General features: G+C 38.9%; 2 protein-coding genes across 3 annotated transcripts; one reads left to right on the top strand and one right to left on the bottom strand.

The window, feature by feature from the left end:
* Positions 1–11,161: 11,161 nt before the first annotated feature.
* LOC121742597 (leucine aminopeptidase-like) lies at positions 11,162–14,234 on the top strand. The gene is given in 5 exon segments (XM_042135790.1): positions 11,162–12,061; positions 12,064–12,194; positions 12,761–12,994; positions 13,103–13,429; positions 13,648–14,234. Coding segments are annotated over 5 exon segments (1,833 nt in total). The 5' UTR covers positions 11,162–11,214; the 3' UTR covers positions 13,942–14,234.
* Positions 14,235–22,822: 8,588 nt separating this feature from the next.
* On the bottom strand, positions 22,823–26,385 carry LOC121742457. 2 transcript variants are annotated; one of them, XR_006038052.1, is made up of 9 exons: positions 26,107–26,385; positions 25,565–26,045; positions 24,936–25,053; positions 24,390–24,514; positions 24,153–24,238; positions 23,895–24,004; positions 23,773–23,805; positions 23,275–23,507; positions 22,823–23,165 (listed from the first exon to the last, which is right to left on the bottom strand). XR_006038052.1 is itself a non-coding variant. In XM_042135593.1 (8 exons), the coding sequence occupies exons 1-8, from the start codon at positions 26,198–26,200 to the stop codon at positions 23,454–23,456; spliced, it is 1,101 nt and encodes a 366-aa protein (XP_041991527.1). In that variant the 5' UTR covers positions 26,201–26,385; the 3' UTR covers positions 23,176–23,453. The 2 variants fall into 2 exon arrangements, 1 of the variants encoding a protein (XP_041991527.1); XM_042135593.1 differs by lacking the exon at positions 22,823–23,165 and having other exon boundaries at positions 23,176–23,507.
* Between the last annotated feature and the right edge of the window lie 302 nt (positions 26,386–26,687).

Raw genomic sequence — 26,687 nt, 5'->3', positions numbered from 1 at the left:
GGGGTCTAGCCTCTGTTTCTACTCATTCAGGGTCTGTGTATTTTCTATCTATAATTGATGATTTTTCCAGGAAAGTTTGGTATTTTTTAATGAAAAACAAGTCTCACGTCTTTGAAAAATTTTTAACATGGAAAATTTTTTATTGAAAATCAAACTGGAAAAACCATTAAGGTGATTATGACAGATAATGGTCTTGAGTTCTGTAATTCCCAAATGAATTCTATGTGTTCTCAGTTTGGAATTAAAAGACACAAGACCACCCCTTATACCCCTCAGCAAAATGAAGTTGCTGAAAGGATGAACAGAACCCTTCTAGAAAAAGTTAGGTGCCTTTTGTCTAAAAATGGTTTGTCTAAAAAATTTTGGGGTGAAACCTTACTGACCTCAGCCTACCTTGTCAATAGGTCTCCTTCTGTTCCCCTAAAGGGAAAGTGCCCAGAGTCTATTTTCACTGGTAGAAAAATCTCCTTGTCTCATTTGAGAGTTTTTGGCTGTAGTGCATTTGTTCATACCAAAACTGATAAGCTGGACCCCATATCCAAGAAAGGGGTGTTTCTTGGATATCCTGAGGGTGTAAAGGGTTATCGGATTTGGAATAGGAGTGAGCCTGGTTTTAGGGTCACTATAAGTAGAGATGTTATCTTCAATGAGGATGAATTTCCCTGTCTTAAACCTGCCCCTAATTCCACTCCAACAAGTGTTGACAGTGAGCCTCTTAGTAAGGTGGAGTCCACTGACACTCTCACTGATGTGGAGGTATCTGAGGATACTCCAAGTGAGGTGGAGCACTTCTGGAATTCCAACCCTATCACACCTAAGCCACCTGATACTGAACCCTTACCTGTTGACAACCAAAATGTGACTCATCATGATGACCAAGTTGTTGAGACTCAACCTGTTGTTAACCATGGTCCAGATTTGAGAAATTATCTCTTGTCTAGAGATAGGGTCAGGAGGCATATTAATGAACCTAATAGATATGCTGGTTTGGTCAACTTGATTACATTAGCTTTTAATGTACATGAATCTGATGGTGATGAGCCTCAGTCATATAACCAGGCTGTTAAATCTAAGTTTTGGAGTCAATGGCAAAAAGCCATGGAAGATGAAATGTTATCTTTAAAAATTAATTGTACTTGACTGCTTGTTCCTCTGCCTGTTGGTGTTTTTGTTGTTGATTACAGGCGGTTATATAAAATTAAAAATGAGGTAGATGGCCAGAGGTACAAGGCCAGACTTGTGGCCAAAGGGTTTACTCAACAAGGGGGGGTATATTATACTGAGATATTTGCTCATGTTGTGAAATTTACTACTGTTAGACTTATGCTTGCTTTGTGTGCTCATTTTGATTGGGAATTGAAACAAATGGATGTGAAAACTGCCTTCTTCCATGGTGATTTAGATAAACCTATCTATATGAAACAGCCTGAGGGGTTTGTAGATCCCAAGTATCCTAATCATGTGTATTTGCTAAAAAAGTCCTTGTATGGTTTAAAGCAATCCCCTAGACAGTGGAATATCAAGTTTAATTCTTGTATGCAAAAACTTGGGTTTGTGAGAAGTACCTTTGATACTTGCCTATATGTGAAAAATCTTGATAAGGTTCATGTCTTTCTGTTGCTATATGTTGATGATATGCTGATTATGGGACCCTGCCTTAAATCTATCAAGTATGTGCAATCTGCTTTATGTGATAATTTTGACATGTAGGACCTTGGTGATGCTAAAAAGATTTTGGGTATTAATATCTATAGAAACAGAAAAGAATTTGTCCTTGTGCTTCACCAAGAACCATATGTGCTTAAGATTTTGCAAAAGTTTAACATGTCTGCTGCTAAAACTGCGTATGTGCCTTTAGCTGCTCATTTTCCGTTGAGTAAAGATTTGTGTCCAAAGTCTGAATCTGATATCAATGCTACGAAAAAGGTCCCTTATGCTAATGCTATAGGTTCTGTTATGTACTTAATGGTTAGTACTAGGCCTGACATTGCTTATGTTGTTTCTTGCTTGAGTAGATATATGTCTAATCCTGGACCTGTGCACTGGGAGGCCTTGAAATGGCTCCTGAGATATCTGAAACATACTTCTAAGTATGGTCTATGTTTTTTAAAGTGTGATGATGGTATAAATCTATGTGCTTTTGTGGATTCAAACTATGCTAATGATAAGGACAAGAGAAAGTCCACTACATCTTATGTGTTTACAGTGTGTGGATCTTGTATAAGCTGGAAATCCCAATTGCAACATATAGTAGCCCTCTCCACTACTGAATCAGAATATATGCCATCACAGAGGCTATGAAGGAAGCAATTTGGTTAAAGGGAGTTCTTTCTGAACTAAAATTCTTGAAAACTGTTCCTGCAGTTTATTCTGATAGTCAGTCTACAATACAACTATGCAAAAATCTTATATTTCATGATAGAACTAAACATATAGATGTTAGGTTTCATTTCATTAGAGATGTGGTTGAAAAACAAGAAATTTTGTTGCATAAGGTGCATACTGATAAGAACCCTGCTGATATGGGAACTAAATTCTTACATGTTGATAAACTGTTGTCTTGTACTAAGAGGTTGCATTTTGACTGTGGTTAGCATGTGCATGTGCATGTCCCAGGGGTAAGACCTTGTTGATTCTTTAGGCCTTGGCCTATTGCAATCATAGGGCAATCTAAGTCCTACTTGACTAATTGGCTTGCCATTTGGTGTCTTCTTAGGCAACCTGATTACTCTCTTGACTAATGAGCTTAGACTCTTTGGTGTCTTGAGATAACCTTGTAGGCTGTGATGAAGCAACACGTGGACCAAGGCTCTCCTCTGTTTACCAAATGTAGTCCAAGGTGGAGTATGTGAAATAATTGTGGACTTCAATTTGGGCTTGCTATTTAAATCAGCTGGGCTGGTTTTAATTGATGGCCCGTTTATGTTTGTTGGTGACCCAATCCGGATTTGGCCCAATACTTAAATGGATGCTCCGATGGCTGCCACGTATGCCATCTCACGCGGATCATGATGATGAGCCGTTGGATCTAGGGTGTGTTTGTTTGCAGAGTTATACACTCCTTGTGCCTCCTTGACTCCTCAGTCTGTTCACTTGCCTCTCTCTCTCTATATGCTTTCTCTCCGACTTCTCTCTAGAACTTTCTCTCTCTCTCTCTCTGTGAAATGGCTTCCAATCTTTCTTTTCCGGTGACTCCTTCTCTGTTTTAGTGAGAATCGAGTGTGCATCTCTCAACTCCTGTGTTGATTTGAAGATCTCTTTGGTTTCGAACGGTTGAGTTCGATTCTGGCTGTTTGGTGGAAGATCCTCGGTTGATTTCTTAGATCCGTGGGATTTGTGTGTTCTTGAAGCCTTGTGCCTGTGGTGTGACTCATTTGATGTGTGAAGTGGCTACTGTGTTGTAGTAATCGGAAACCCTAGGTTTTGGGGTTCGATTGTTTCACTGTGCTCCCTTGTGATTTGTTGGAGAAGATTGAGGAGGTCATTGGCCCTGTGCAGTAGTGTGTGCGACTTGGGTCATATCCTAAACCTCCTGTCCTATTTTGTTCTTGTCTTTCATTTGCGGTTTAGATCCGAAAGGATCTTGTATATTGTGTTACTAACTTGTGTATTAAGTGTGCAGGAGATTCACAGTGTATAGCTCGAGATATTCGATCGGTTCCAGATCCTATATAGGCTAGGGTTTACTGTAATTTTGCACTCGTTGCATGCGATTCTAGTTATAACAAATATCTTGTAATTGGCTTGTTCTTTACTAAGATTAGCCATCTCAGTGTTGATCCAATAACAAAATGAGGTCCCGATTATTAGTGAACCCGAGTGATCTGATCCCTACAACAATCATAAACCTCCGATTAATTATTGTATAAAATCATCAAGCCAATACACAAGAAAAGAAATACAGAAACATGTTGTTTAAGAGATGTTAATGGCAATTGCAGGCAGGGTCAATAGCCATGGTTCAAGTGGTTTAGTACACAAGAAGATCAAGGTAGTAGTAACCATGAGCTGCATTGCATACAATAAAAATGACACATTAGTTGCACTATAAGTTTATTTTCACATTGTTACCTTATCAGATGAATTCATCTGTTACACCAAAATAAATCAAGAAATAAAGATATAATAAAGAAGTAGCATCCATTCATTTTGAGTTGGATTTTTTCATTTCATACATTTAGAACAAAATGCTGGATACATTCCAACCAACTCTCAACTTAGAAGGCGGCTGAAAAGAGATATTCGATTTACATGAAAGCTCTCTACCTCAACCATAAATAGGCATGGCAATGGCATAGCTGGGAATCATATCAAATTTTGAATAGATGCAACCAATTTGCAAGGTGTAAAGTGTATAAGATGAAGATATATGAAGAAAACAGAAGATAGAAGATATTTGAGAAGAGTATTACGATCACACGCATGATCTCCCAATTGTGATCGCAACTTCACACACAATCAACAATTGCACTAACTTGAGCTAAGAGTAACAAGTAGGAAGTATATTGAATGATGAATGTCACGATTACAACTCAAGAAGAATCAGATAGGAACATTGATAAGCTATAGATCCACGATCTAAGCTAACATGAACAACACACACACTTTTCAACCACTATTCTAAAATATCTTCACTTCCTTTTATACTCCATTTCTACTGCGTTAATCTTCTTATATCCATGTCAACTCCACGTCATCTCCACCTCAGCGTAAGCATGTATGTGTCACGTGATAATTTCCAGCTGGCTTTAGTTAGTTATAGCAACTAACTCCTAACTAACTCCCAACTTCCAAGGGTAACTTCCAACGGCTTCATTTTATAGCTCGCCGTCTTGTGTTGCATGCATTTTACGCATGAATGATCATGCATGCAACAATACCCCCCACTTAAGGTTTCTTGTCCTCAAGGAACCAAGGAAAACGCTCTTTAATCACTTCAGCGAATTCCCAAGAAGCATCTGCAGGGGATTTATCTTTCCAATGGATCAGCCATTTTGTAGCCGCTTGATTGTGTCTCTTCACCATTTTTCTATCCAGAATGGCTTGCGGTATAGCATCATTGATATGAGATATAGTTGGTAGATCTGAAATAGGGCCGAGAGGGGGTGCAGCTGGCTTCAGTAAAGAAACGTGAAAGACATCATGTATAGTAGCCGATGAGGGTAAATTCAGCTTATAAGCTACCTTCCCCATTCTATCCACGATCTGATATGGTCCAAAGAACTTAGCTTCGAACTTGTGATGTTTGCCTCTGATAGACTTCTGCCTATAATCTTGAAGCTTAAGCCAAACCCAATCACCAATTTGAAATTCTCTGTCAAAACGATGGAGATCAGCTTGTTTCTTCATTCTTGCTGCAGCTTTCTCAATATTTCTCTTTAGTATAGCAGTCATCTCCTCTCTGTCTCTTAAAGCAATGTCGACAGCTTCAATCTCTGAATCTCTAGGTAAGTATGGTATATGTAAGGGAGGTGGAAATCCATACAATGCTTCAAAGGGGGTCATCCGAATGCTGGAGTGGTAAGTAGTGTTGTACCAATATTCGGCTAATCCCAGCCATTGAACCCAAGAATGCGGTTTCTCCCCCATAGAACATCTCAAATAGCATTGCAAGCATCTATTAACAACCTCAGACTGTCCATCTGTCTCAGGATGATAAACTGTGGAATATAGCAAATCTACACCCAATAAGGCCATAAACTCCTTCCAGAAAGCTCCCACAAACACAGCACCTCTATCACTTACAATTTTTGCAGGCATACCATGTAATTTGAAAACAAATTCCATGAACATTTCTGCTACTTTCTTGGCTGTAAAAGGATGGGATAAAGCCATGAAATGAGCACACTTACTCAACCTGTCCACCATCACAAATATAGTGTCTTTCCCCTGTGAATTAGGTAAAGCCTCTATAAAATCCATAGTAATATCAGTAAAAATTGCAGCAGGCATTGGCAGGGGTTGAAGTAATCCAGCAGGGGAAGTAGTGCTTGGTTTGTATCTTTGACAAGTCACACACATCCTCACAAATTCTTTAACATCCTTCCTCATTTTAGGCCAATAACACAAGGCAGAGATCCTCTTGTAAGTTCCCAACACCCCAGAGTGGCCAGCTATTGCAGACTCATGGAATATAGATAGAATTTTGGCCTTCAAGAACACATCATTTCCAACTACAAGTCTGCCATTTCTTCTTAACTCACCATTTTTCCAGTTGAATTTAGGGTGAGAAGCAACATCATTCTGTTTTGCATCCAAAATTAGTTGAACCTGCTGATCTGCCTTCCAAGAGTCTTTAATTTTTTCAATAAGCTCCAAGGGAATTATAAAGGAAGTTAGAGCAAATACCAGAGCCTCAGGAGCTCTAGATAAGGCATCTGCCACTGTGTTATCACTTCCTCTCTTGTATCTTATCTCATAATCAAAGTGCATAAGCTTAGTCATCCAAGCTTGTTGAGTTGGGGTTGTTAACTTCTGCTCAATCAAATACTTTAAGCTCTGATGATCAGTGAGAATTATAAACTTCTTGCACTGCAGGTAATGGTACCATTTCTTAACTGCCATCAAGATTGCTAGAAGCTCTTTTTCATATACAGACGGGAGTGATGCTTAGGAGCTAAGGCTTTGCTGATAAAAGCTATTGGATGTTTCTCCTGCATAAGTATAGCACCAATTCCCACCCCAGCGGCATCCGTTTCTATAATAAATTCTTTAGAAAAATCAGGTAATGCCAATACAGGTGTTGTTATCATGGCAGATTTCAATTTCTCAAAAGCTTCTTGTGCCTGCTCAGTCCATGCGAATGCAGCACCTTTTGTTACCTCTATCAAGGGTCGAGCCATTACCCCATAGTTATACACAAAACGCCTATAATACCCAATTAATCCCAAAAAACTTCTGACTTGTTTAATCATTTTAGGCCGGGGCCAATTTCTGACAGCTGCTATTTTTCCTTCATCAGTGGTAACCCCATCTTCTGAGATCACATGTCCTAAGTAATCCACCTTTCTACAACCAAAAGTACACTTGGATCTCTTAGCTAATAGGCTGTGCTGCTTCATTAAATCCATCACAGTTTTCAGATGAGACTCATGTTCTTCCATGCTCCTGCTGTAGATCAAGATGTCATCAAAGAACACCAAAATAAATTTCCTCAAGTATTCCCTGAAAACAGTATTCATCAAGTTTTGGAAGGTGGCTGGAGCACTTGTCAATCCAAATGGCATCACCAAAAATTCATAGTGGCCAGAGTGAGTCTTGAAAGCAGTTTTGTGTATGTCCTCTGGCTTCATTCTGACCTGCCAATATCCAGACCGCAGATCTATTTTAGAAAACCAGATAGCTCCACCTAATTCATCAAGAAGTTCTTCTATAATTGGTATAGGATACTTATCCTTCACTGTGATGGCATTTAGAGCTATAGAATCCACACACATGCGCCAACAAGAATCATTTTTCTTAACCAAAACAATAGGACTAGCAAAAGAACTCTCACTATGCCTTATGACTCCAGATGTGAGCATCTCATCAATCATTTTTTCAATGACATCCTTCTGTTTTGCAGCATATTTGTTGGGTCTAATATTTATAGCATCAGCTCCTTCTTTCAAGATGATTTTGTGGTCCTGCTCTCTCTGTGGAGGCAAGGAATTTGGCTCTGCAAACACTGATTCATTCTCTGTTAATATCAGACTGAGTGCTGGCCAAACTTCTTCCTTACTAATCTCATAACAGCACAAAATCTCTCCTTCCACTGAAGGCATTAATTGCATGAATTTTCTTTCATTTTCATCTTCCTCCTATTGATTACAGATATGCAAACAATGGAGTTGCTCAGTCTTTGGTGACCACAGCTCACCTTGTAATTTAACATCCACACCTGACAACTTGAATTGCATGTTCAATTTGTTAAAATTCCATGTAATTTCGCCCAAGGTAGACAACCATGCTCCCCCTAATATCAGATCATATGTTTCCAGATTGATGAGATAGACCTCAGTTTGGAATTTGGTTCCTTGCATTTCCCATTCTAAGTTACTACATTTCTGAGTACACTGTAATAGCTGACCATTAGCAACTTCCACAGCCTTAGAGTTTACTGCAGTGAGTTGGCATTTTATTTTTTTAGCTATCTTGGAACTCAATAAATTATGAGTACTACCAGTATCAACCAAAATTTTTAAGGCTCTTTTCTGACAGAGTCCCTTAATCCTCATCACTTGAGGTCCATCCTTTCCCCACACAGCATGTAAGGATAGTTGAAGATCTGATTTTCCTTCTTCCTCTGTCTCTTCCTCACTAATAATCTGACCTTCATTCTCAGTTACTTCTCCCAACTCAATCAAGTGTATGACATAAGATTTCCTTTTAGAACATTGATGATTCGGTGTGAATTTTTCAGTACACCAAAAGCACTCTTTCTTAGCTCTTTTTTCATCTAACTCTTTAGGTGATAGGTTGGTGCTAGCTCGAACACCTCCAAAACGATTAGGTTCCTTATTACCCCCATTCCAGTTGTTCCCATTAGGCACTGGTTTATTAGTGGATGTTACAGCCATAGGTCTAGTATTGGAATAATAGCTGCTGTTATTAGACACATTATTCAGCATTCCTTTTGGCTTAATACCTAAAGCTTTCACCGTTAGATCTTGTAGTTTAGCTAATGAATACGCTTCAGCAAGGCTTTTAGGTCTAAACATCCTAACCGGCATTTGTAATTCATCAATAAGTCCAGAAAGGAAGAAGCTAAGCGTCTGATCTTCTCTAATGCCAGCTCTTGGATATAATTCATCAAAGATGTCCATATAAGATTGGAGCATACCTTTTTGTTTGAGATTTCTCAGATCTGCAAGCGGATCATCATAAGCTTGAGCTCCAAAACGAGCTGACAAGCATGAGAGGTAATATCCCCAGTCCACGTATGCTTCTTCACCATGTAAACTCAAAAATCCTCGGTGCCATTGGAGAGCCTTGCCTTCTAAATGAATGGCTACTACTCACACTCTCTCTTCTTCCGGTACTCTTGCTACTTGAAAAAAGTACTCTGCTCTCATCGTCCATCCTTCGAATCTATCACTATCGAACCTAAGGAATTCATATCGAGTAGATCTTCCCCAATCTGTTCATACTTCACTGCTTCCTTCACCGCTCTCCATCGCAGCTTTAGTTCTCTGATTTTGTAAGTTGATCGCAGCAATCGATTGTGACAACTCGAGAATTTTTTATCCTTGTTCCTGCATCACTTGCTCCCGCAGCTCATTCAATTTCTGCTCCATGAACTCCATCAATTTCTTCTCCATTTCAGTGCTTCGAGTTACAATTCCGCTATCCGGAGATCGATGACTCTGGATACCACTTGTTACGATCACACGCCGTGATCTCCCAATTGTGATCGCAACTTCACACACAATCAACAATTGCACTAACTTGAGCTAAGAGTAACAAGTAGGAAGTATATTGAAGGATGAATGTCACGATTACAACTCAAGAAGAATCAGATAGGAACATTTATAAGCTATAGATCCACGATCTAAGCTAACATGAACAACACACACACTTTTCAACCACTATTCTAAAATATCTTCACTTCCTTTTATACTCCATTTCTATTGCGTTAATCTTCTTATATCCATGTCAACTCCACGTCATCTCCACCTCAGCGTAAGCATGTATGTGTCACGTGATAATTTCCAGCTGGCTTTAGTTAGTTATAGCAACTAACTCCTAACTAACTCCCAACTTCCAACGGTAACTTCCAACGGCTTCATTTTATAGCTCGCCGTCTTGTGTTGCATGCATTTTACGCATGAATGATCATGCATGCAACAAAGAGAGAAAGATGTAGAGTTTTTATTGAAATGAATGACCTGACCTGAACGATTGCAACATTATCTAACCATATCAACTATCTCTAACTTCCCTTGTTCATTCCTCAAGATGGACTATATATTGTGGCACAGTTCATTTTGTCCAATATACTTCCAAGAGCATTAGTTGACAATGGTTTGGTGAATATTTGTAGATTGTTCTTGATCGTTTCATCCGAAAACTTGGCAATCTATCTCAATGTGTTTAGCTCTTCCATGACAACCGGTTGATTGTCACAATACAAAGGAACTGCTTGTGACATAGCCCTATATTCAGCCTCCGCAGATTGTTTCTTTGACCTCCAAGATAACAATGATGTTCCCAGAAACAAGCAAAACCTCCTGGTGTCAGAGCAAGCTGCCCAATCTGCATTTGAAAAAATGCAAAGAGATAATGAGGACTTACAGGAAAACATCAGCCCATAACAAGGGTTTGCCAGATATAGTTTGGCTAGAAACAAGTATTGTGAGAGAGGATACAAAGAAGAGGAGAAATGGAATTGCAAAGTCAGAAAGAGAGAAAGGGTCCTTGTGGAGACTGATGTGGAGAATTGTTGGTGATGTTTAGATCAGGATCATAAGAAGAATATGATGAGATTTATGCAGTGAATCAGTAATGGAAGAATATGAAAACTAAATGATATTTCTGGAAATATGTGAAACCATCATAGTTTCCAAATCCAAGACTTTGTAATCTAGAAAAACACACTTACAAATTGTTCAAAGTTCAAGTGTAGAGGTGATTTAGTGAAATCCTATCCTGGAATTCCATCATTCTCTGCTTTTAAATTGCTTTTCTTAGTACTATAATTTTGTTTTCAAACCAAAACCCCGTTTGTCCAAATAAGTTATTCCATATGTTTGATAGCTAAATCCTATCACACTGTTAATTTTAATTTTAGTGCTAATAAAAATTGCTCCACCATAAAATAGGAGAGAAAAATCATTGGAATATTGTTAGTAGAAAATGAGTTCCACCTAATTAGAGAAAGAAAAAGTTGACGATTTTATAAAACGGACCAAATGGAAAGAATATCTATTTTCATGGGACAAATGGTACTTTTTCTCACATCTATTGTATTTTCCCTACTTTTTCTTCATATGTCTCTTATTTTATTACTTTTTATCCCCATCTCTCTTATTTTATTAATTTCTCATAAAAAATTAAAATAAAATTATTTTTTATAGAGAGTATAATATTTTAAGTTAAGTGCGGCGTAATAAACAAATGACTGATTATCTTTATTCCCAAATAATTCTCCCTCTAATTTTTAAACCCTAATTTGAGTTCAAACTCTTCCTTCCCTTGTTCCATTTCCCTCCTCCACCGCCGTCATTCTCACTGAAAATGGCTCCAATCGACCCCCACTCCTATGCAGACTCCACCCACCCCCTAACCACTCACGTCTCCCTCTCTTTCTACTTCGATTTCCCCTCCTCCACCATCGCCTCCTCCGCCCTCCTCTCCCTCTCCGCCCCCCACTCCGGCCCCCTCACCCTCGACACCCGCTCCCTCTCCATCTCCGCCGTCATCGACCCCATCACCGCTGCTCCCATCCCCTTCACCCTCTCGTCTTCCCCCGACGCCGTCCTAGGCCAATCACTCACCCTAACCCTCTCCAATCAATCCAAATTACTCATTCTCTCCAAAACTGCGCCGTCTTCCTCAGCTCTGCAGTGGCTCTCTCCGCCGCAGACGTTCAACAAGTCCTACCCCTTCGTCTTCACCCAATGCCAGGCCATCCACGCGCGATCGATCTTCCCCTGCCAGGATACCCCCGCCGCGCGGATCAAATTCGCCGCGAAATTGAACATCCCGCGCTACCTCTCCGCGGTGATGGCCGCGAAGCATGTTGATCGGCGCGATCCCGCCGCCGGAGAGTGCTGCGGAGCGTGTGATGACTCAATTTGGTGCGCGGAGGGGAGGGTGGTGGAGGAGTTCGTGATGGAGCAGCCGGTGCCGCCCTACCTGTTTGCTTTTGCAGTTGGGGAGCTAGGGTTTAGAGAGGTTGGTCCGAGGACTAAGGTATACTCGGAGGCTGTCCCTGCGGTGTTGGACGCTGCGGCTAGGGAGTTTGCGGGGTCGGAGGAGATGATCAAGGTCGGGGAGGCACTGTTTGGGCCGTATGAGTGGGAGAGGTTCGATTTGTTGGTGTTGCCACCGAGTTTTCCCTACGGAGGAATGGAGAATCCGAGAAGACATTTTTGACTCCCACTGTGATCAAAGGGGACTCTACGGGGGCACAGGTTGTAGCTCACGAGCTCGCTCATAGCTGGACGGGGAACTTGATCACTAATAAGAACAATGATCATTTCTGGTTGAATGAGGTGAATTTGGTTGTTTGCTTGAACTGTATGATTGGTTATGGTTGATGTCAATAGCTTGTGATTTGTGAGCGTGAATTTATTCTCTTGATAACGATGGAGTTAAATGCTGAATTGGTTTTATGTATTCCAGGTACAAGATGTATTGTTGCTTCCTGTCTAAGAATTACAAATTTCAATACTTAACCAGCATAAATTGAAGTTCGTTCTATTTCTTGCATATATTGCTTCACTGGCTTTGGTTGTTATTTATTGACATTTTGAATCAGCTGTCTTGAATTTCTAATAAGTTGTGTAGTTTCTTTATAAATTTTTGGTTGTAGGTTGTGCAAGAAATTAGTAAATGTATGGGTATTAAATTTTTATATGATTTGTAATTTGTGGAGTATTGGTTCAACTATCTTGGTTATGAGCCTAAGTAGAAACACTTGCTTCATTTGAGTGAGATTCGCAAAATGAAGGAAATGTTGGCTTTCTCTTTTTCCAATGTGGTTCATTTTTTTGCCTCGATAGTCGATACTGGATCAATTTCTAGTGCTTTGAGTTCATGATTGAGCTTGTGCCTGTAGGGTTTCACGACATATGCTGAGCGGCGAATAGTTGAGGTTGTTCAAGGAAAAGAAAGGGCCATACTTAATATTGGAATTGGTTGGAGAGGACTCGTCGAGCAAATCGAGAGGTTTAAGGATCTAATGGAATTCACGAAACTGAGGACCAACCAGCAAGGGGTGGACCCAGATGATGTATATTCTGAAGTGCCGTATGAGAAGGGATTCCAGTTTCTGTGGCGCATTGAGAGACAGGTAAGCAGCTAAACATATATTTCCTTTATCTTCCACTACTTGGTGATTATATATGTTGCACATCTTCATTGAAAGGCTTGATTTTAATTGTTTCTACTTTACGAACAGGTTGGGAGGCCTGCATTTGATGAGTTTCTTAAAAAATATATTGCCAACTTCAAGTTCCAGTCTATTGATACCGACATGTTTCTTGACTTCTTAAAAGCAAATATTCCTGGAATTGAAGATCAAATTGATCTAAAAATATGGACTGATGGAACTGGCATACCTCCAGATGCAATGGAACCTGCATCTGAAATCTATACAAAGATCGTTTCGTTGGCTAACGATTTTAAGTCAGGTACAATGCCAAATGAGGATGATGTTGCTCAATGGGGAGGACAAGAATGGGAGCTTTACTTAGAAAATCTGCCTAAATCTGTCGAAGCATCACAGGTACTGTTAAAGAAACACAACTCGTGATCTATTTGTTTTAGATGTTGCTTCTCAATTATGCGATATATGTTTGATTTTCCTAGATTATCCTTCTTTGCTTTCTGTGTCATTAAGATCAGTGCAACTGACTTTAGTTGATCAATTCAACATCTACATCTCTTTACCATGTAGAATGCCAAATATCTGAAACAAGTTTTGTCATGTTGGTTGTATCACAGCTAGCAGCTCTAGATGAGCGCTATAGGCTTGCAGAATCGAAAGATTATGAGGTCAAAGTAGCATTTCTTCAGCATGCGATTGCATCTAGGTGCTCTAGTTACTACAACGAAGTTGAGAAAACTCTGAAAGAAGTAGGACGGATGAAGTATCTCCGGCCACTCTATAGAGCACTAGTCCAGGGCGCTGGAAAAGAAGAGGAGAAGATGTTTGCGAGGGTTTTCTCTGAGGCTTGCGCAGGCTATCACCCGATAGCTAAGGGTGTGGTTGAGGCCATATTCGCCAAGCATTTGTAGGTTCCCCTCTGTTTATCTAGCTGAAGAGTACTGTTTCTATTCTGTTTAGCCTTGTCGAATAACTCGGTCGAGATGCGTTCTGCGTTTCTTTCCGACTGTATCTGCATAGAATTTTTCCTTTTGTGGAGTTGCTATACATGGCAATTGTCATTTCTGTAAAATCGGCCGCTTAACTTTTTCTGCACAGTAGGGATGAAATGTGGTAATTTATCCAAATTGCTGTATGTTTATGAAGAATATGTATATTATAATATCCACCTGTGTATAGAAATAATACGAACCATATTTTGGTATATTTGGATGCAATTTTAAGGGAGCTGAGTAAAATATAATACCAACGATGAAGCACTAAGCTTCTCTGACAACCAACAGATCAGATGTTTGAGTAATGGATGAGATACCATTAGAGCATCCACAATGGGGCGACGATGATGCACCTGATGCATCGTCCGCCCCATCATCCGCAACTGTGGGTGGGCAGATAATGCTGCGCCCTATGCCCATGCCCGACGATTAGTCCGCAGACAATGAGGCAGACGAACTTCGTCTGGCCTACCATCCGGCCCATTGCCGGCGTCCGAACAGTAGGTCGTCTGATTTTTTTTCTCTTTTTACTCTATATACTCCCTCAATACCATTAGAAATGAAACGTTTTTCTTTTTGGTTTGTCCCATTAAAAATGAAATGTTTCTAAAAATGTAAACAATACTCTCTCTACTTTTTCTTCTCTCTTACTTTACTCTCTCTTCATTAACTCACAAAACAACACTACATAAAATCTCGTGCTAAAAAACAAATGTTGCGTATTTAATGGGGACAGAGGGAGTATATCCCAATTTTCACCTTCATTTTCACACCTTTCACTTCAATCTCTTCCCCCATCTCATTTTCTCTCACTATTCAAATATGAATCCCATCGGTTTCCCCAACCGGAATAGCCTTGATGGAATGCCAATGTTCAGCGGCGATTGTGCCTGATAGTCAACCCATTGCAGATGAGGTGGAGTAATATTTATAATGAAAATATCGGTCAAAATGTTGAAAAAAAAATCTTTATTCAAGGAACATCAAGGTGACAATCCCTTTTGGTATATCCTATTAATAAATATTTACAAAGTGAAAACACATATAACACACTTCCAACTAGATGTATAAACAATTGAAACAATCTAGTGTGTCTGAGTTGGTCAAGCGGTAGAGATGTTAATAATGTCTGAGGCCAAAGGTCTCGGATTGAATTCTCCGTGGAGCGGCCTTTAAATTTATGTTCATTTGACCATAAAAAAATGAAATAATCTATATATAAAAACACTATTAATATATACTCTATTCGCCCACCAATAAAAGTCTCATTTTGTCATTTTCGTCTGTCCACCAATAAATGTCTCATTTGCTTTTTTTTTACTAATTTTGGTAATGAATCGCACATTCCACTAACTATATTTAACTATAAAATTAATATATAAAAGTATGATCCACCTTTCACTACCCTTTTCGACTCAATTTCTAATACATTTCTTAAAACTCGTGCCCGGTCAAATTGACCTTGTATATTATTGGTGGACGGAGGAAGTAGAAAGTTTCTCCTCATTCCATATACTCCCTTCGTCCCATAAAAATAATGACATTTTCCATTTTGGGATGTCCCATAAAAATATCTCCTTCTATCTTTGGTGACTTTATTCTCTCTAATAATGTGAGTTTCATTCTCCACTAACAATACTATAATTATTTTTTCTTTCTACTCAAAATTAGAACAAATCTTAATGTGGAGTATAAAGTTTTTAACCAATTACACACCACTAATAATGTGGATCTCAGTAATACTACTTGCACTATATTTTCTCTTTCTCTCTTATCTTTTCATGTATCTCTCTTACTTTACCAATTGCATATTAAAATCTGTGATATTTACAACTTTTTTTCTTTTGAAGACGGTATTTATGCTAGATACACACTCCTAAATAGCATAAATGAGCATGATTAATAAAAGGAAACTGAAGCCAAAGAAATTAATTATCATAAACTCAAACTAAAGTGACAATCTATCACCATTTATAGCCATCAGATCTATTAAATGGATAGATGAATTTGTGTTGTAGGATTAGAGTACGGATTGCTCGCTTGCGGAGAAAATATTGCTTATAAGGATAATTTGTCATTCAGCCTAAATTGACATCATTGATTGTAAGCAAATGCTGACACATTAGCAAGCAAAACAACTAATGTAACCAGCAACTTGCAAAACAAATTATATGTTGAGTATTAAACCACATCAAGCACAAATCGACATGTATTGATAATTTGTTAAAACACTTGTCCCTGACAAGCAATAAATTATAGACTAAAGTCCCAAAATGGTCCTTAACATATTGCATTTTTTTTATTTTGGTCCAAAACATTATCTTTTGAATTATTCGGTCTCTCATATTTGAAATCGGATCACATTTTGTCCATTTTGGACGGTACCGTCAAATATTTGACGGTTTTAATTACCGAGTCACAAATCCGTCACTAATCCGTTACTAACTGGGAGAAACTGATCCGTCACTAATCCGTCACTACTCCGTCACAAATAGTTTTTTGGATTATTGTTTAAGTGGAGCTAAAGTGACATTATTACCCTTCTCTTCTATGCATTTTTTTAGTTGTAGAAATTGCATTTGGCAAAATCCAGATCCAAAATTCGTCAAAATTTCCATAATCAATAGATTCATTCATAAAACGAGAGAAAATCGAGTTTTAAAATCAAAACTAAGGAACCTAGAATCGATTTGCTGGCTCAAATTTGCGCAAACGGAATCCAGATGGAAGAATTAAACCTCTAAAATTGATTCTCAATCCATAATCACAAAAAAATGGAAAACAACAGCGGCCATGGAGCACGCCGGCTCGGATCTCACTCGGAGAATCGTCACGACAACAAATTAGCGGGTCACCGCCACTACAGCCATGTCACAAACGACGGCGGCCATAGCGTTGACGACGGCGAGGGAGACGAGAACTCGAGAGGGGCTTACTACCACAGGGTCGCGGATGGCGGAAGTCATGGTGTGAACGACGACTGCCATGGCGTAGAGAGCATGAGATTTCAGAGGGGAAGGGGAGAAATGAAATGGAGGATTAATGACGGAATTAGTGACGGATTAGTGACGGATTAGCGACGGATTAGCGACGGATCAGTTTCTCTCAGTTAGTGACGGATTTGTGACCCGGTAATTAAAACCGTTAAAAATTTGACAGAACCGTCCAAAATGGACCAAATGTGATCCGATTTCAAATGTTAGGGACCGAATAATTTAAAAGATAATGTTTTTGACCAAAATCAAAAAAACGCAATATGTTAAGAACCATTTTGGGACTATAGTCTAAATTATAAATTGATATACAATACGTGAACTATCATTATTTTAGAACATTAATGACGAATAAGGAATCAATGAAATTGATATGCAATTTCAGACCAAGAAACAAGCAATAAAACACATGTAACTAAGTAAGCTAAGATACAAAGCCGTATTAATCGACGAAAATAAAATAGATACAAAGCCGTACTCCCTCTGTCCCATTAAAGATGACTCACTTTTTTTTTGGTTTGTTCCAACCAAAATGACTCGTTACTAAAAATGGACATACCTTTATCTCTACTTTATTTCATCTCTCTTACTTTACTCTCTTCACTTAACACACAAAATAAAGTTATATAAAATCTCATGCCGCCCAAGGAATGAGTCATCTTCCTTGGGACGGAGGGAGTATTAATCTACGAAAATAAAACAACTAATGAAACAAGGACTCTATAAGAGTGATATGCAATTGCCGATTCAGAGGGAAGCAATAAAAAAATATAACCAAGCAAAGTGACATACGGTATCCATACAAGCAATTTGACAAAATTACCCTTACAAGCAATATTTTCTTCATAAGCAAGCAATTTGTAGTCTAATCATACAAAACAATCGCATCCATTCAATTAAGAGATTGAATGGCTATTAATGATGGTAGGTTGTCACCATAGGAATCCCCAAAAAAAAAAACAATGTTCAACATCCTTTATGAATATAGATAAAATAAAGTTTTCATAGACAAATTCATTGTTTAAAAATTAGTATTAATAATAAAAGATATGTAATTATTTATAATACTAATGTGCGAAGGATTTATTTCAAGCATAAGTAGAGTCTTCAAAAAAGAAGACCAGCCACTCTATCCATAATATGTTCCACCTAAACAAATCAGTAGCATTTAAAATAAATAAAAGCATACCATAGTTTAGCAAACAAGAATACGATTTTACATCATTGATTAAGAAACATTAAAATTAAAACATTGGATCTCATATTAACATCGATGATCAAAATCAATTGCGACAAATACGAGCCGTAGGCATTGTGACACAAATCGGCGCCTACTTCTTCTTAGCCTCCGCGTTTCGGCTCTTCGGCCATCGCGATTGTCGTGATGGAGGATGCAGCAGCGGCCACGACAGCCAACACGAGGCCCCGTCTCGTGTTGCTACTCTCAGCCACCACCGCCTTCTCAGAGTCCATGGAGGCGGTTGGTGGCTGTGACCGTTTTTGCAGCGGCTGCGCCACCCAAGAAGGAGGCGGTCATGGATGAAGCCATAGCAAATTGATAGAAGGGATGTGTTTGTGATTAATGGTTGGTGTTATATATTTGAAACTTGGGTGTTGGCCATTCATGCAAATATGATACGTTTATCCTATCCGGAAAAGTGAGGTGGATCTAATTGTTTTGTTCCACGTGTGAAGGTATATCTAATCTAACTTCATTTAAATAATAGTGATTCTCATTTCTTGTGGTGGGGTCACTATCAATTCTAGTATGCTTCACTTTCTACATTTCATGTTCAAATAGTTCTTGCGGAAGAGTTTTTTACATATACTATAACAAATATGTGGATAAAAATATAATGGGATATATTGATAAGAGTAAACGCTATGTCTACTAATTTGACGGGAAGAACAGAAGAGTAGAGCACGAGATGCATAAATTTTAAAAAGTCGGGACTAAAATTTAAAAACGATGCATCGTATTTTTCGGAGAGGTCAGCCTTTATCCAAACGTATACAAGATTATCAATTTATAGATAAGAAATAAATATTAGTACATTTTAGATTAATACAAATAAAAATAAATTATAAGGATATTATGAAATAAACTAGTAGTATTAAAATACTAGTTAATACTATATAAACATACTACTACTAATTACAAATACAAAAAATTAATACACTTTATTACATACAAAAAAAAAAGTTTTAATTGTAATTAAAGATATTTTATTCTCCAAATCTTCTTAATAAATAAATAAAGATTAGTAAAATATAAAACTTTTCTCCACCCTCTTTAAAAACAATTTCTACTATAAAACTGTTTATAATACTATCATAAATCTATACTACTAATACTATTAAATTCCTAATCAATTGAATTTCAACCTATCTCAACATGAATCTCTCTCTCTCAAAATGGTGGACGCCACCAGCAAGCAGAGGCTAAGATATTTGAGGTGGGGGGGGGGGGGGGCAAGTTACTTATAATAATTATAGTACATAGTATATTTTTTGATATAGGTGATATTGGAAGTTCGTAAGAACCAATATTTTCAATTTTTACATATGTATAATACTCTTTTCGTCCCATAAAAATATGGGCAGTTGATATGTGACACGGGAATGAAGACAAAATTGGTAAAGTAAGAGAGATGAGAAGAATGGTAGTTAAAATAGTGTTAGTAGATAGTGGAATCCACATTATTAGTAGTGTTTAATGATGGTATAAGTTGTAAATAAGTTGTGTATATGGCTAATAAATTGGGATAACTTTCTAAAAATGGAATGTATATATTTTTATGGGACAGACGAAAATTAAAAGTACACATAAGGTAAATGGAAATGAGGGTATTCTTCTTCAATAAAGTAAAAGAGATTTAAAAAAATATAGTAATTAGTAGTCTAAAAGGGAAAAAGCAAATATATAAAGTAGACAAATTACGGTGGGGTGTGAGTGGGATGTGTTCTTACAAAAGGGCTAATCTCATAGTGTATTGTTTTCCATGTGATTTGCTCTCTCTACACATACCCTATTGTTGAGTCAAATCAAATATGAAAAGCAGCAAAACCTATTGAGCTGGTGATATAGCTCAAAGAAAAGATAACCAGGAAAGAAAAGGTGGAGCTGCCAACAGCTAGTAGATGATATATATCCATAGTAAGTAAAAGACGCTCGGAATGAAGCAGTTAGAATCTGGCATCGCGAGAGGGAAAACATAAAGTTCGCTAGAGGAAGAAGCTGCAGATATTCTTGTAAGAGCATTGAGTTCTGGTTGGGTTGAGTTTGCGAAGGGAATCGGTCTCAACCACCATAAGGAGTATTGCATAGTGTGTCCCAAAACAAGCCAAACCCGGCTAGGTAAAATGCAACATATGGGTTTATTGTCCATCCGAGACTGAATGCTTCTCTCAAATATTTGCCATATATTGCAGTCGAACTTCAAGGACCAAGAAGCTCATCGAGTATCATGAATGTTGGCTCAAATATTCGTCATATAATGTGGTCTGATGGTTGGTGGTGATGGTTAGTCTCGTTTTGGACTGTGGAAGCACGAGTTGAGGAAGCTGTGGTAGCTAGATTGGTGCTCAAATTAGAAAGCTGAATTTGAGAAATGGTTAATAGATGTGTAGTGATAGTGATGATGTGTTATCATTCAGACCGGAAGCTTGCACTGATCAGACATATGACCCATTTGAACAAAGTATTAAGATAATGTATTTGATAAAAAAATAAATAAATAAATCATGGAGTACATGATAATACTTCTATGATTCTTGGGTGACATGCGATTTTTTAGTAGCAACTGTTAAGTGGAATAAGCAGAGAGAAAAAAGGTAATTGAATATTTTAATGAGAGAGAAATTTATTTCACTTAGGTGAGACAAACTAAAAAGAATAGGTGGACATCTTGAATGGGTCGAAGGGAGTACATGATAATCCATCTATGATTTATGATTGAGTGTGAGATTATTTTAATTTGTAGTGCAGTGGCTATGACCAATTATCATATGATTATCCATCTAGAATTAATTGTGAGATTCAATGTCATGATCTAAACATACATATTTAATCCCTAAATATAATCTTACAAATCGAATAGCTCCGTAAGAGCATCTCCAATGCACGGATGTCTCATTCGGACATCCACTAGGACTTCCCAAAAACACCTCCTGCCACGTCACTAGGACTTCCCATCCAACTGCCACGTCACTAGGACATCCCTTTCACAATCCACCCTTCCCATCGCTCTTCCCACTAGGACTTCCCGCAATAAAAAAAATCACAAATTCACAAATAAAGCAATTTACGTTTACGGAAATAAAATTTCAACACGAATACGAACGGGAAAAATTATCAACTTCATTAAAAAAACATACATGATTTGAAAAAAAAATTACATAGTAATAAAACAAAAAAAATAATAACATCAACGTCAACCCCTCCGCATCCAAACCTCTTCGATAATATCGTGCTGAAGTCGAACATGGGCATCTGTTTGACGCATGTCGGCAAATGCACGCACCCGCTCGACCTCTCCATGAGGTACCCCCATATTCACATTCGCGGTGGCCACGCCGTGACTTGGACCTGCACCCGTATCATCTTCATTGGTCCACTGAGTCAGTTCCGCAGCTTCATTTTCAACAATCATGTTGTGCATTATGATACATGCGTACATGACATCGCCGATGTTGGGAATATACCACTGCCGTGCAGGACCCTTTACTACCGCCCATCGACTCTGGAGCACACCAAATGCCCGCTCCACATCCTTGCGCGCTGCTTCCTGACGGCTCGCAAAGTATGACTTCTTTTGTCCGAGCACATGCTTGATTATCTTCACAAAGACGGGCCAGTTTGGGTATATCCCATCCGCCAAATAGTATCCCATATTGTGCTGGTTGCCGTTGGCGACGAAACTGATGACGAGACCAACGCCATTGCACTGAGCGTTGAACAGGGGCGACGACTGGAGAACGTTGATGTCGTTGTTCGACCCGGCGACTCCAAAATAAGCATGTCATATCCACAGCCGGTAGTCAGCTACAGCTTCAAGGATCATCGTGGGATGCTTGGCTTTGAAGCCGGTAGTGTACATCCCCTTCCAGGCGGCGGGGCAGTTCTTCCACGCCCAATGCATACAATCTATGCTGCCCAACATCCCAGGGAACCCGTGCACCGACCCATGCATATCTATCAGCCTCTGGCAGTCTTCGGGGCTCAGACTCCGAAGATACCGCTCCCCGAATATCGCTTTCACGCCCGCGCAAAAATTCTGCAGACACTCGACGGCTGTCGACTCGCCAATGTGGAGGTACTCATCGAACATGTCGGCCGCGCCTCCGTACGCCAGTTGTCTGATTGCGACAGTGCACTTCTGTAAGGGCGTGAGTCCGGGTTTGCCAACTGCATCCTCCCTGATCCTAAAATACAGGTATCTTCTCTCTAAAGCACCCACGATATGCATAAACAACGGACGATGCATCCTAAAACGTCGCCGGAATAAGGCATCCCCAAAACGCGGCTGCGGAGCGAAGTAGTCCTGATACAACCGAATATGTGCAGCAATGTGGTCACGGGGTATTGTAGTTCGACGACGGATCGGCCGCCGCCTGCTGCCGCCGATGCTCCCTCTGGTGTAGCAGCCTATCTATCGCACCTTCTACAGCGACCTCCAATTCATCCTCGCTATCACTGTCACTAGTCATTCTAGATATACTTGAAAATAGAGATGTAGAGAGAGAAACTTGTTAACACAAGTGGTGCGAATGAAATGAAGTTCAACGAGCCGTATATATAGAGTTTTAAAAAAAAATTAAAAACCGGACGTCTGACCCATGCCACAATGGCGGACGTCCGACCGCCCGTCGCCCCCACGTCCGAGGACATCCGACGTCCTTACGGGACGTCCGTATCCGAGTTGAAACGCCACAATGACAGACGTCCCGGTAACCCGTCGCGGATGTCCGACTGGACGTCCGCCATTGGATATGCTCTAATGTATTGCTAAGATCACCTCTTCTCTTGATGGTAAAAGAGAGAACTCCAAACACAGCTTTTCCGACGCATTCTTTAGATGCCTCTGCCCTCTTATAGAGTGCACACAAGTGTGTCCGGTTTTGCCAAGAAACATGGAAACGTGCAACCTATATCCGATGACAAGGAACCAAACTCACATTAACAAAACGAAGCAAGGTTACAAAGGAACTAAAGTGAGCATTGCCTATAAATGTGCTTTTGTCCTACAAAACTCACATAGTAAGTTTCTTCACCACCCGTAGAAGAGAGCTTTAAACAAATGAACACTTTCTATTTTAGGGTCATGAGAACTTGTTCCTTAGACAACAACGACTTTGTCTTGAACGCGGATTATGGCATTAATATGCTTGCTTCATCAACGGGCTCAGTGGAGGTCACACAATGGGCCATCCTTCCTAAAACGAAGCAATGGGATATGACTCAAAACTGGCTCTCTCCAAAATCTCCTTCTGCCAGAGAAGAAAACTCAAAATTGCTTCATATCATTGGAACACAACGAAACAACAAAGAAAACATAACTATTACAATTACAACATCCCATTTTTTCTGGTAAACTTTGTCCGTGTATACCAATATAATGACGTCGCTTTACCCTAAAACCCTTGAGAAGATTAAGGATGTTTTAATGGTGAAATGTTAAAACGTGGTGCTGTGATTGTGACGTTTCTGGAAATTGCAAAGTTGGGTAATTGGCAAGATGAAGCCATAGAATACCTGTAACATTGATGTGATCATCCCAGGTCCATTCTGTTTCAATGACACAGCAGAAAATTTACTTCTCTGGATAGCCCGAAAACACAAACTCATTTTAACAGGCTCTACATATTCACTCTTACCTGAAATCTTTTCTCCACCCATTGTATCTCCTTCCAACTACTTGATTCAATGGATTCCCAAGCACACGGAGCTTGGATTGTCTCTACAGGCTGTATAATCCTAAGACCATCTGTCAGACAAACATAAGCCATAGCAGATCTTTAATTAATGATAGCAACCAATACCTAATCGAAAGGATTCTACTTGGACCAAGGCCAGTTTCACAAGTAAAGACGAACAGCATAGAAGCACTGCTGACATGATAACCGATAACTTACTTGTGACAAACGCTTCCAACCACAAGTCGCGCTTCGACCATGATGGTGAAACTTCTTTAAAAGGAATTCCATTACTTAAACATATGCTGCAAAAAAAATAAGTTTTTCGCTATAGAATAGTGATAATTTACTTTTAAGGGAAACTCATTGGTTCCGAGAACAAGTGTCCGAATTAGAGGAAAATTGAATGCACACGTGCAAGAAAGAGAGACTGTTTCATGGCAGGAAATGACTTACTCTCTGATTACTTGTCGCACAACTCCAGGAAGAACACCGTCACTCAAGGGAGCAGTCTGAACTTCTATAGCACTCCAGCTTTGTAATTCACTCTGTTCAGCATGACTAACATCTTCATCTTTCTCCTGCAAGCAAATGACGAATGGACTTTATATTGAATGAGAAAATACAACTTAAATGAACTCGAGTTCAAAGTTTACCAGCAAAAACTGGACCACATATCGATATAGGTGCTGAAAATTACCAATCGGTTACAAAAGTATTACACAACTTGCTTCTTGTCACACAGTATGGAGTAACAAGAACTAGTTATTATTGACACTCGATTATAAAAGATACTATTACACAATTGCATCAGTTTACGACTAAAGAAAGTCTCCCAAATTTTAAAAAGGTAGATCAAAGTAATTTTACAACACAATTGCAAGGGTTCTACTCACTCCCAAGGAATCACAACCTATGTTAACAAATCAGTAGAAACGCGACCAAGTAACTAAAGACAAATTACATGTTAACGGAAAATAATATTGACAAGTGGCCACTCACCTTCAGGCTAATAATAAAAAAGTTCGTCAGACAGCCTTCCAGTATTCGTTCACTGTCATTTGATAACAAAAGCTCAGTAACGGAAGGTGGCCTCAACCTCTCCAAGCTCTTCCTCAGCCTATTCAGAAAAACTATATCAGAAAATCAATAAATATACCATAAAAACAAACAAAATGCATTTGATATACCTCGTCTCACAACCACTAAATGGTCACGGAATCCAAATGTCAAAATTTCTAAATCTAGAACACCAGGAAATTACTTTACATGAACAATGCACAAAAAATCCCATAAAATTTCATTTCATTTCAGCACGGCAGCACACACAAATTGTACATACACATACTGACCGAATCAAAATGAAGTAAAAATCCTAAATCTAAAACACCAGTAAACCACTTTCTACAAACAATGCAGTCCATATTTACACACATACCTAACAAATCCAAATGTTGCTAAAATCCTAAATATAAACCACCAAGAAACCACTTTCCTCAAACAATATAGTATCATATTTACACACATACCTAACAAATCTAACTGTTGCAAAATCATAATCTAAAACACTTAGAAACCACATTCTACAACATAATCCCATTAAATTTCATGCCACTAACCCAAAAAAGTACCTGACCCAATCAGCATACTTTGCATTCGCAAAATCCCTTCCACGGCCCACGACTGCCAAGCGATTTGCACACTCTCTAGACCCAAAAGCAGCCGGAATGTACCCGCTTATGTGTAAATACACATCCAACACCTCAGAAATCCGTCCCTCATCAAACCTACCTCCACATAAATCCAAAATCCTCCCATTTCCACTCAGAAGCACAGTAATCGCCAATTCCTCCCCCAAATTCCTCCCCTTCAGAGCTAAAGGCATCACCTTTCTCATGGAATCATGAACTAGAGACCTAATCACCGAGTCCCACATCGCTGAACGGGTCGACAATTCCCAAAATCTAGTAGTATCATTTATGGGGTTTGGGAGTAATAAATTAGGCTTTTCTCTCAACAACAATTTAAAGGAATTGGATATCCTGCTTAGATGCCTTTCCCAGAATAAGACCTGCGAGACATTGCTGTGGGTGCGAGTGGTTGTATATGCACCTGATTTCAAAAGCTAATTAATCAACTTAGGGTGGAAATTTTTGGAAAAAATTAAAGATACCTGGTTGAGCTTCGAGGAAAGCTGCAACTGGAGGAATATCAGCTGCAGGTGATACGACGCCGTTCTTGCATAGAAATCGGTGGGCATGAGTCATTAGGTGTGTCGGAATTGGACCTTGCCTGCTCCAGCTCCGACCCCACCCTATAGCTGCTTCGCCTTCATAGAGAAGAAATGAGGAAGAGAATTAGAGGAATACAGTGTAGGAGGTGAAATCATTTCAATGAAGAGACGATTGAAAAGAGAGAAAAATAGATGTTTGGAAATACAATGGAGAAGAGAACGCGGTTTGGAAATACCTTAAATAAATTAATTATTTTGCGATTTAGCATTATAATTAATTTATTTAAGGTATATAACATGTGCTTGTTTAGTTTAGTTGTGTTTTATGATTAGTATGACTCATTAATTTAACTTGATTTTGAGTTTTATTTTTATTTGTAGATTAAAAAAAGTAATAATATTTTTAAAAGTACAAATAAATTAAATGGTACTCTTAAAAGTTAACAAAAGCATACTTAAAATTGTTAAATCAGTCTAACCAATATATTGTGTGACGTGTTTTTTATATTTTCAAAGTATGG

This window comes from Salvia splendens, chromosome 7 (assembly GCF_004379255.2).
Source record: "Salvia splendens isolate huo1 chromosome 7, SspV2, whole genome shotgun sequence".
Lineage (NCBI taxonomy): Eukaryota > Viridiplantae > Streptophyta > Magnoliopsida > Lamiales > Lamiaceae > Salvia > Salvia splendens.
Note: the sequence above shows the minus strand (reverse complement) of the source record. Positions and strands in the feature narration are given on the sequence as shown.

Excerpts from the sequence above, each read along its gene's own strand:
- LOC121742457 (XM_042135593.1), bottom strand. The coding sequence starts at position 26,200 with ATGACTCATGCCCACCGATTTCTATGCAAGAACGGCGTCGTATCACCT. Across the intron at positions 24,515-24,935 it reads TTTTTATTATTAGCCTGAAG|GAGAAAGATGAAGATGTTAG; the intron begins GTGAGTGGCCAC and ends ATTTGCTTGCAG. Across the intron at positions 23,508-23,772 it reads TGATCACATCAATGTTACAG|AAGGAGATTTTGGAGAGAGC; the intron begins GTATTCTATGGC and ends CTTCTCTGGCAG.